This window comes from Parambassis ranga, chromosome 24, assembly GCF_900634625.1.
Source record: "Parambassis ranga chromosome 24, fParRan2.1, whole genome shotgun sequence".
NCBI classification, from domain to species: domain Eukaryota; kingdom Metazoa; phylum Chordata; class Actinopteri; family Ambassidae; genus Parambassis; species Parambassis ranga.
Genome location: NC_041043.1, coordinates 11,558,126 through 11,569,339, shown reverse-complemented (window position 1 = coordinate 11,569,339; position 11,214 = coordinate 11,558,126). Strand labels below are relative to the sequence as shown.

At 41.2% G+C, this 11,214-nt stretch overlaps 1 protein-coding gene across 1 annotated transcript; it reads right to left on the bottom strand.

Moving 5' to 3' along the window:
• Positions 1-8,547: 8,547 nt before the first annotated feature.
• Positions 8,548-10,899, bottom strand: tcf21 (transcription factor 21). The gene is made up of 2 exons (XM_028397598.1): positions 10,385-10,899; positions 8,548-9,877 (listed from the first exon to the last, which is right to left on the bottom strand). The coding sequence occupies exons 1-2, from the start codon at positions 10,817-10,819 to the stop codon at positions 9,788-9,790; spliced, it is 525 nt and encodes a 174-aa protein (XP_028253399.1). The 5' UTR covers positions 10,820-10,899; the 3' UTR covers positions 8,548-9,787.
• Positions 10,900-11,214: the final 315 nt, after the last annotated feature.

Sequence of the window (11,214 nt, the reverse complement as noted above, 5' to 3'; positions counted from 1 at the left end):
TACATTGGGCTTCAGAATGTTAAAACTAAAAGCTTGTGCTCACCAGGAAAACTGGCCACATCTCTACATGTTAACCCTGTTTTTAACCAGTATGTTTTTTTTCAAATCCAGCAGCAAAAAACTTAACTTCAGGCAAAAATGAAATTTAACAGTGGGTGAAAACAAAGCAGCTGACAGTGTCAGAGGGAATTGAACCTCAGACATATGAGTAAAAGTCCACCATGTCGCCACCATCCCCAACCGGTATCTTTACTCAAGCTTTTGCTGCTGTATCGGCCCCACGTTTGGGTGAGTTGGCCAATATGATCATATGTTCCTATTAGCATTAACGTACCTATGTGTTGTATCTGTCATACACACATGTATATGTCACACCTGAAGTTGTTACTCAGACTGCAATCAGTGCACAGAGCCGTCCTCTTAATCTTAAACATCTGATATCTGATCACCAGACAACAGCTGATTGGTTTCCAGACTGATATATATGGCTACACACAGCAGGCAGTTAGCTTAAGACGTAAACTATGGTTGCATGTTTCCTACATCTATTCTCTAATTTGACTAATCTCTTTCTGTCCTCTAACATTTAAGGAACAATCTTTAAGAGTACTTCAGAGCACACACACAAGCACACATGGAGAGTTAAGCACACCACAGGCTGTTGTCACAACGTATAGGATGCACACAGTCTCACAGTGTGAATTTTAATTCTGATTTGATTGGAATTAAAGTGGTTTTAAGCCAGAGTTAATGGATTTAGGCTGCCTCTAATCCCGGTTTAATGAAGGCCAGTTTAGTGGGCTGCTTGCCTTTTTCATCATCCTGGACTTTAGCCCATCACAATCCGAGTAGTGAATTAATCAACCACTTTATGGTAATTGGAGAACGCCTGTGTGTGTGCGTGTGTGTGTGTGTATGAGTGTGTGTAGAGTATGTGTGCACCCTGTGTTCTGTAAAAAGCACACAAAAAAGAAATGCATCATCCATTAGTGATGTCTATATGAATGTTTAGAAACATATCTGGTCTTTATGAGCATAGCTGGATCATTTTTGACTCTCTTTCTCAGTTGTGTGTGTATATGTGTGTGTGTGTGCGTGCTGTGTGTGTGTGAGTGCTGTGTGTGTGTGCATTCTTCCCCATGCTCGCTCGGGTGCATGGCTGCCCGCTCACTCCCCATCCCTATGTAACTGGAGCCCACCCTCCCCTGTCAAAAATAAAAATCATTTGTCCGTTGCACGAGTGTGTCCATTAAAAATGCATGGTGAAGGGAGCTGGGGGCCACTGGGGAAAGAAAACTGATACTTGGCTCTCCGGAAGGGCATCAGAGTACCACGCTGGACAAATGGCATCTAGATAGAAAGAACGGGATGAAGAGGGAGAGTGAGGGTGAGGTGAATGTGTGAGGATGTGTGTTCGTCCCCTGGACAGCTCGGCTAAGTTGTGGGCGTTAGACAAAGTGGTTTCTTCTCTCTTTATGCAGACACATTGCACATTGCATGGTATATTGTAGCATGGATTGACATAAGGGCTCGCAGGTTTGTCTTTTATTTGTTAGATTATAGTACAACTGCAGGGAAAAAAGTTATTTTCTTGTTCACTCTCATATTACATGTTTCAGTTTAATGTCAGTTCACCCCACAAAACAACAGAAAAAATGAACACCACCATCTTTACAGGCTGTTTCAGAGGCTTGTTCATTCACACTGGCGAGGTGGGAACATGTCATCTGTTATATTTTTTTCCTGGGTTGTCAGTTATGCCAAATTTCTGTGATTGACTTACAATATTCACAGTTATGACACATTTTTCAGGTACATAATCATTCCTTAAGTCTGTTCATTTTACTTTACTTTATGATTTTTGTAAATTCAATTCAATTCAATTAGATTTTTGATAGATTAATTATTAATTATTACATTAAAAAAGCAGCAAAATTCATTTGTAATTAAATATTTGTATTTTTAAATATTAAATAAAGACAAAATAATCAGTTGATAAAGCCATAACGAGAATAATCCGTTGTTTTGATTTGATACAAAAAAAAACATCTACAACAGTAAAATGATGTTTTTATATAAATGCACTAGAAATAATGAAATCTGTATATAAAACCTTTATAGTCACAGGGGACACTTTTCTCTCCTCCTGTGTTAAATGTTCACATTTCCTGCCTCAGTGCTCTCGCTGAGCTGTCAGCACGTGCTGCTGCGTCCCTGTATTCAGTAGATAACTCAGGTGAAATACAGGTGTTTAACTGACTTGACTGTGTGTGTGTGTTTGTGTGTGTGGATGGTATAAGACTGCTAAACTCATTAACAATGATCCAGCTTTCATATCGCTGTCCTTCTCACACATTGCTTGCTCTTGTTGTGTTAACTTCATCTGCTCTCCAACCTTGTGGGACTCTCTCTTATGGGACTCAGTGTTTTATTTGCTTGGTCCTGTCCATCTGCTTCATATAACACTGGAGCTGTCCCATCTGGTTTATCAGAAAGACCCGCTACAAAATCAGACATTTATTCACGTACAACCAAAATACTACCCAACAAAATAACACCACCACACCACACTCTGCTTCAATAGGGTGGTCGAATCTGGACCCAATTAAAACAGGGACCCCCTAAATTTCCTTCACACCCAGCTTGAGGAAGACCCCAGATTAGAGGAATATTTTCCTTATTGCCGACTTTTACTTTTTGCAGAATTCCATGGGATAATAATTGGGCCCATGTGTGCTTGGTATTGCGAGGTGTTCCTGTTTTAGTGGATAAAAATGGCACGTTGTTTCAGCCATGAGGGCGGTCACAGTTTTGATAAATCTGTTTTTTCTTCCTCTTCTTCTTCTTCTGGGTTTTAACCACAATCCTTGGAATGCTGTTTGGAATTAATAGAAAAAGGGGATTTTTCTTTTCTTCCCTTTTTTTTTTTTTTTTTTTTAATATAAGTCCCGGTCAGCCTTCCTTCCATGTGGGAAGAGGCGGAGGCTTAAATGAGATCAAATAAACAATGTCACCTGTGAGTGATTTCAGCTTATAATGAGACACAAGTTCACTTGTTCCACACACACACACATGGCTGTGTGTTCCAGTTTGATAAGCGTTAAAGCAGGTGTTTGTATCAATGAAATCCTGCTCATGCCATATGCATCCACACCAACATGGCTAGCATTGGCTTCTTGTTCAAATACACACACACACACTGTGAGGATTAGACACAGCTTCTCATAAACTCCGTGACTCAACAGTGAGAGCTTGTGTTCTGCTCCCCCCATGCATTGACCCATCATCTTCCCACTCCCTCTGGCTTTGTGAGCGCTCTGCTCTAACCTCCAATGAATAGCCACTTGTTAAATAAACCCAAGACGCTGCTTAGCTATCATAGTTGTCCGCACTGTATTATTCTAAGTGGTAATAATAAGAGACGCATCAGGCCCGACTCTCTGCTGCTGTACAACTGACTCTCCGCCTATGAGTGGTCACAGTCAGGCTTTGACTCATGTCTTCCTAATTGTAATAGACCTGAATCCTCTTAAAACAACATGTGGGATAATTCTTATGCACACACATGCAGAGGCTTATGTGCACGGGTACGCACTGAATCATACACACACACAGTCCAAACACAGGTAATTGTGCCCACCTGGGAAAACATAATTTAGCCAGGCGCCCCTTCCTTCTGCTAACACTCCTCTTACAGCATGGATGTGTGTGTGAGTGTGTGTCTAAGAGTGACCTGCTTTACCCTTTCCTTGCTCTTTGATCCTGAAATACGCCGGACCATCAACACTCCCATAAGACCTAAACATCCACTTTCAATACAGTATTCTGGAGCCTTAGCAGCTCAGAGGATTGGAAGAAAATCAGATTGTTCTTAATTAGGAGCACTGAGTGGTGCCAAGGCCTACTGTATCTGAAGGAACTGTATATATCTGCTTCTTATTCTTCACTGTGCCTAAAAAACGGCTAATTGGAGTGTCCCCAGTCCACAGTTTCTGCCCAAAATTGACCTCTGTGAATATTCTTGTTTGACACGTTTGTTGTTTGCCAAGAGTTGGCAAATATGAAAATATTCCCTGAGCTACTGACATGAATTGGTACACAGATGTATCTGTATCTGTAGCTGCGATACAAGAAAAAAAGTCTCTTAGAGGAAAATTTGAGTAGCATTAGTTTTTAACGAACTTGTCTTTGTCCAATCCAGCTGAGAATTTGTCAGATTGCTCCTAATATATGAAGGACAAAAAGCTTTGGTCTGGGTCACATGGTCTGTCTGTGGTGTTGCCACGAATTTAACCCTTCACGCAGGAAATAGATGTACATACTTCATCCAGTGTGGAAAAACATCAGGCACGATGAGCATCTAAGTCTGAACAGATATGATGATACAGACATAGCGCCTCCTTCTGGTAGGAGGAAATGCCTTTGTAGATGTGTATTTTTCAATGGAGCGGAGACCAGAGGAGATGAGGGGAACTGAAGAAAGAGGAGAAGGGAGGACAGGAGAGGGGATGGCTGCAGCTCAGGGGGACTGCAAGGTTGAGAGGTATCGCTGCATCATTGCTGTTCCACCCACTTAAGCCATGAGCGCACCCCCCCCCCCCCTCATCTTTTTGAGTACCTTAACTCCTCCATTCTTTCTTGCTGCAGTCACAGCCTTATGACACAGACTGCAGAGAGAAAAGGCTCATTAAAACTAAAGGTAAATATGGCTACTAACCATGCCACACCTCTTTAGCCCCCATTAACATGGGGGAAGCAGGGTTTATGACCTGTTCTGCAGCCAGCATGTCGTCCATCTTTATATACAGTCTACGTCTTATTAAAAAATCCTACTGTAGACATCAGAGGTCACCATCGTACTGTGTTTGTCTACATACATGATGACCTTCAGGCCTACACGTAGGCCAACAGGGTCCTTTCTAATGTGCAGGACTGAATCAGTCAAGAAGCATGTTCTTGTTTTCTTGTCTTGTACACTGTAAAAATAACAGCCTATTGTTTCACCATTGTAACATAAGCACCGAAGCACAAGCTGACAACCACCATGTTTAGGTCAAATTCCTTCACAGTCTGCTGAATGCAAAGTACTTAAGGCTACATAAATCTGTGTGTGCAAGCCAGTACTTCAAGACTGGAGACAGCACTGATGTGACTGTATGTTTGGGTTTCAGTGGGAGATCTATTACTTCACTGTTATGTTCTCTATAGTGGGTTTGGGAGGATGAGGATGGCTGAAGGCACCCGAGCAGGATGGGTGTATGTGTGATCAAAGTCAAATCACACTACAGTGTTTATCCACATACCCTTTGGTACTACTGAAAATGGGACAGCAGCTGAGGAGTGAACTGATAAACACGTTATTAAATCAGTGTTTTTTTTGACATTGCTGCACAGGCATGTGAAGCATGACTTCTCAGGGGGTCTTCTTCCTATGGGAGCAGCTCTTTCTCCCGTGAAAGACATTTAATTATGTCCTTATGTCTTACAATATTAAAGAGACATCTCCTCTGTTTGCTCCTGGTGTGATTGAAACCATTTGTAAATTTATTTAATATAATAATTCCCACCCAAATAAAATTTGTTTTTCTTTTGTGATTCATTTTTCATATTGATGGGCTTTCAAGAGTGACACATTGGGAAATGTGTATTATAAAGGATGATTGATGAGTGAGTGGCATAATGAAGGAGAAGACAAATTCTTGTTTCATGCATGTGCAGAAAGTTTTCACTAAGATAACATGTGTTGTTTTAGATATATAAAAACTGCTAGTCAGCAAAATGACCACTGACCTATCAATCATAACAAGAAACAGATGGGAGATGAACACAAACACCATAGATGACTCCAGCATTGACATAAAGGCCAAAAAGTCACCTGCTGCGCTCTCCTTTTAATAATCATAAACTGATGCCAACACTGACAAACACACACACACACACACACACACACACACACACACACACACACAGGAGTGTGAGCATGAGTTGGTGATCTGGGCAGGCCCCAGCTATCTTTGGCATCTCCTCTGCTTCCGTGGCTGCAGTGCCAGTCTGGCCCAGCACTTGATGCCATCTGATACAAATTGACACCACTACCAGCTGTTGTCCAGCCTTGACCATGTTAGTGTATCTGGCATTTTTTTTCTTTTTTAATGAGCATGGAGCTATACATAATTTAAAGCAGTGCATGGACGTTCAGCACGAATTACTGCTGTATCTAATGTATCTAATCCTATTCATGTACTAAATGGAGATCTAACTGATGCAGTCCAGACATAGGAATCTGACTCCAGACTGTTGCACACTACACATGCTTAGAAACTTCCAATCACAACTGGCTCTTTGTGACAGTAAAAAGCTTTAATGCATAAATAAAGCTGAACAACCTCAGCTCTACCCTGACCAGTTTGATGGGTCATTTAATTGCTGTTGTACTATTATGCTGATCTCTTTCAATCCTCTGATACCTTCACTGCTTTTCTTTATATGCCAAACTTTTTTTTTTCCATAGGAGCTCCTCTGCTGCCCCCTGCTGGTGTAAATCTGTACTACTGACAACCAAACTCAGTACGCCACAACAAAGCCGCATCAGTCCGGCTTTTGAATCATTTCCAAAAGGAACATGCCTTGTGAGACACACACCCAGCATCTCCACGTATAGTTAGTATAGAGACTTTTATGAAATTTGTCCCCTAAATAACACAAAAAGGAGAAGTATAGTATGTTGTCGTCTTCAGCTAACTTGACACTTGATTGACAGCTATGCAGGATTAACCCTTATACAGTACATTGATGGATGATGTTCAGACTCAGAATGACAGCACTGCTGGGCCCAGTGAAGGTATCTAAAGAGTGTAAAGGGGGCACTTTGTGGCATGTTACTCAATGTTGCTAAAGTCAACTGTTCAAATTCTCTACTGAGGAGTGTACATGTTCAGATTTGAGTGATTTTGTGTGTGTTCTCTTGTCTTAGATTACACATGAAAATCGGAAGATAATGAGCATTTTTCTCAAACCAGAGCGATGCAATTAAAACTAAAATGGGTAGTTTGTGGTATAGTTGCTGCAGTTTTTAGTGTGTCTTTTAAATCATCCAGCTGATTAAATGTTCTTCATCTTTTATTTAAAAAAAAGCTAGTGTTGCTTTTGTTCTCTGTATCTTGCAGAGCATTTGATTGACCAGAAGGTGGCAGTCTGAGGATACTGCATGCACAGACAGATGTGTTGCAGCCTGAGGCCTGTGTGACAGAGTCTGGAGTGATATAGGTGCAGATGTGTGCTGTTGTATTTATCCATAATGTTTGATGAGATCCTCAGGATATTCAGATTAAAAAGTAAAAGTGCCTTTTATTAACCAGTCTATCCTGTCGGTCAAACTGTTGCTACAGAAACTGATAGGTGTTGGAAAGTGAAGACTAAACTGTTGATTATAGCCTAATATCCTTTGACAGTCATCTCAGTGTGTTTCAGCTAACAAAGAGGGTCATACAGATGTGAAACATGATGGAATCAGCTGGAACAAAATGTTGATTTCTTTCCTCCCTTCAGTGCGTAGACCCTTTTTCACATCACAGTTTGGGCAGCCGTCCAACAAAACAATTAGCAAGTATGGGAATCCCAGGCCTGCTCTCATGCAGACCCCCCCTTTAACATCGCTCCCTCCTTCCTTCCCTCCCTCCTTCTCTCCCTCTATCTCTCTTCTCCGCTCGCTCTTTGCAGCTGGCCTCAGGAGAGAGGCAGCCAAGTTTATTTTCTCCACGGTGGTCCCTTTGGGGTGGCGGCGAGGCCCCTGCCACGTTGCTGCTGATGTATTAGGTGAGGGTCCTTGAAGAGATGTCGGTGGGGCTCTTTTATTACTGCAGCACTTAATCTTATTGTTGCTGTGTAAAGATACTGGGTCGCTGTCTGCTTTGCATGGCATAAAAAAGAAGGAATCATTCAGTCAGTCCGCTTCATCCCTGAGAAGTTACCTTAATAATGATTAAAACAACAACAGGAATCAGAACATAAGCCTCAGTGATAACGTAAAAATCTCCATGACGACTAAGAAAACATCATCTGCTGGTGATGAGAGGCTCTTGAAGCTAAAAAACACCCTAGAAATGATTATTTGTGAACTCACTATTCAACTGAAAACTGAAGAAAAACTCTCAGATTTTTCTTTTTTAAATATTTTTAACCTTTTAAAGAGAAGAAAACAACCCTAAAAATAAAAAAAACAAAGAAATGCAGTAAAATGGTTTTGTTTTTCCAGGCTATTAATGGACTTTAAAAGAAAAGCTTCTCATTTAAAAAGGAGTACAGTTCATGTTCAATTATTTTTGTTGCTTTATCAGAACTGTCTGAAAGCACCACTTTAATGTGTTTTATTTGGAAAGGAGTTCACCAGATGACCTGATGTGTTATCGTAGGCAGCTTCCAGTGGGGATGAAATAGATTTAAATCAGACTGTTTTGGTGCAAATAAATAAACAGATGCATTCTTAGTGTCATTTTGTAAATCTTTCCAATACAGTACTTTGGCTGCAATTGAACAGACATGAGCGTGCCATGTGTAAGCTCTTTATAAATGAATGCAATGATAACAGAAAATGATAACTCAGAGTTTCATACCTTCTGCAGACCATTGTGCATATTAGGCCACAAATATGTTTTATCTGAGCATGGCCCCTGGATGCTGTAGTAGCAGCTATTTGTTGTTTTTATTTAGCGTTTCTGCAGGAAGAGACGGATTGTGAGGCCTAGATTCAGGGTGAAGAAGGCAAAACAACATTATAATCTATGTGGACACTTGTTTGAAGGTATCTTTCTTTTTTATCCCAGTAAAACACACACACACACACACACACAGAGAGAGAGAGAGAGGCCGCGTGTCAGTCTGCATAAATAACTGTCTGCGTGATGTAAACACAGCGGTCATAACCCGAGCAAATTAAAACAACTGGCCTGGGCGGGATTAAAGCTCAGGGCGCACAGTTTTTTTTCTACAACTTTCAAAATATCCTAAACGTCCTCTGACCTCCGCTAACTCAGGCCGCTCCGCATCTCCATTCTGATTGGCTGAAGTCTTAATAGCCTGTCCAATCAGTGCACATGTGTGTGTGATGCCTCAGAAATAAAAGAATAAAAGAACACAATTTTGTCCATTCTATGAATAAAATGAAAGCAGATGAAGCTGATTTGGTTTGTTTAAAGTGTAGGTCCATCTTCAGGCTCCTGTTGTTTGTTTATAAAGTCACTCACGTCCACTGTTATCTTTTAGAAACAACAGAGAGAGAGAGAGAGAGAGAGAGGTGAGGAGGCTTATCTGTGATGGCGCTTTGTTGCTCCTCAGGTTCTCTTATTCTGAAGGAGAGCAGCGATAAGAAGAGTAACCAGGTCAAAACTTGGGAGGTAAATAAAAATGGTATTAACTGTAAAAAGTGATACAAATATATTTTTATGTATTCTGTACAATCATTTTCAGACAATGGAAGCTTGAGATTTCCATGTGCATATCCATCTATCATAATGCAGGCCTGCGCGCGTAAAAAAAAGATGCAGAATATTTATATATATTTATATAAAAAGCAGTACAGAGTTCATCTTTGAACCAGCAAAGACAACAGATGGAAAATGTATTTAAATATTTTGTTTCTATACGGGAACGATCAGAGAGATTCTCTCCATTATTCCCACTCAAAGTCTGCAGAGATGAGACTTGTCTTTTGTATTTTTTTTCAGTCTTTGAATGAAAAAAACCTTTGTTCCCTTAAAAAAATAGTGTGTAAGTGTCCATTTGCGTTGTATCAAGACGCTGTAGTTCCGCACAACCTTGTTGTGTTCAGCATCTCCTTCAAGTCGTTCTCAGGTTTACCTGCCACCATGAAAGGCCACGTCTGCGGAGGAAAGCGCATTTCATTAGGAAACAAGTGGAATATTACACAATTAAATCCGATCCAAACATACACTTATTATTCACATGTTAACGTAATATATTTTACACCAAAACAGGACAATTTATGACCTGACGTCACCTTTCTGTCAAAAATTATTTTAAGTTCATTCAGAGGGATTTTTCTTTGGATATTTGGTGCTGCGTAACTATCTTTTTACGCACCAATATTGCCTCTGGTCTGTATTATAGGCTCAGGATTTTGGAAATAATCAGATATTAATCAGATGCTTCATTTCTTGCAAGAGGCCTTTTTTAGAATCAGTAGAACATGCTGCACCTGCTTCTGAAAGCCACTCCTGTCAGTTTAGTGCCGTGACTGAGGCCTAAAATATGGCATCTGCAGGTCAGGTAGAATGCTGTTATATTACGCTAAAGTAAAATAACTTTAAAAAAATAATACAACAATATTAAGGAACTCCAAAATGTTTCCCCTCCTCCCCAGTCTCACCAGGTTAACAGGGTGGATATATCCGTTTTCGTATTTGTCGTTGGCCAGTATCTGCCGGAGGTGCGCTATGTAGCTTGATGCCAGACGCAGCGTGTCCAGTTTGGAGAGCTTGGTATCCGGGGGTACCCAGGGCAGGGAGGTCTTCAGCCGGGAGAAGGCTTTGGACAGTACGCGCATCCTGGCTCTTTCTCTGGCGTTTGCAGCGTTCCTTTGCACCTGCTTGCCCTCCTGCTGTGCCACACCCTTGGGTGCCGTTTTCCTGGACGCCGTCTTCCGTTTTTTGCCAGACGCATCCCTCCGTTCCTCGTTTGCGCAAGTACCCTCGCAGTTGGAGCTCTCCTCCGTGCTGTCGTTGGAGTCTTTCCCGGAGGAGCCAAACTTGAGGATGCCGTCCAGGAGCTCGTCGTCGACATCGCTGAGAGACCCGGTGGACATGGTGGACTGTCTTCGACTGGAGCGGACTCAAAACATTAAGGGGCAGGAAGCACAGACGTACGTCTGGATGTTCATGGACAAGAAACTGTGTGTGTGAAGGGAGCAGAAAGGAAGACTTTTTATCTGAATGACCAGAGAGGGCGTTACCTCCTGCTGGGAGGAGACACTGGTGCTGGTTCCCCAAGCTTTCCAGGACCCCGAGGGACCCTGAATGGATCCTCAGCTGAATGCAAAATTAATAGTTTATTTTAACCACTATGTAACACACCAAATACTCATTTTAAAACAAGCCAGGCAATGTCTAAAGTCCTTTTTAATTATTTTAAGCTTAAAAAAAAACACTATTTATGTGAAATATAAATGATTTTAGTATCTTTAATAAATCATGCTGCTTT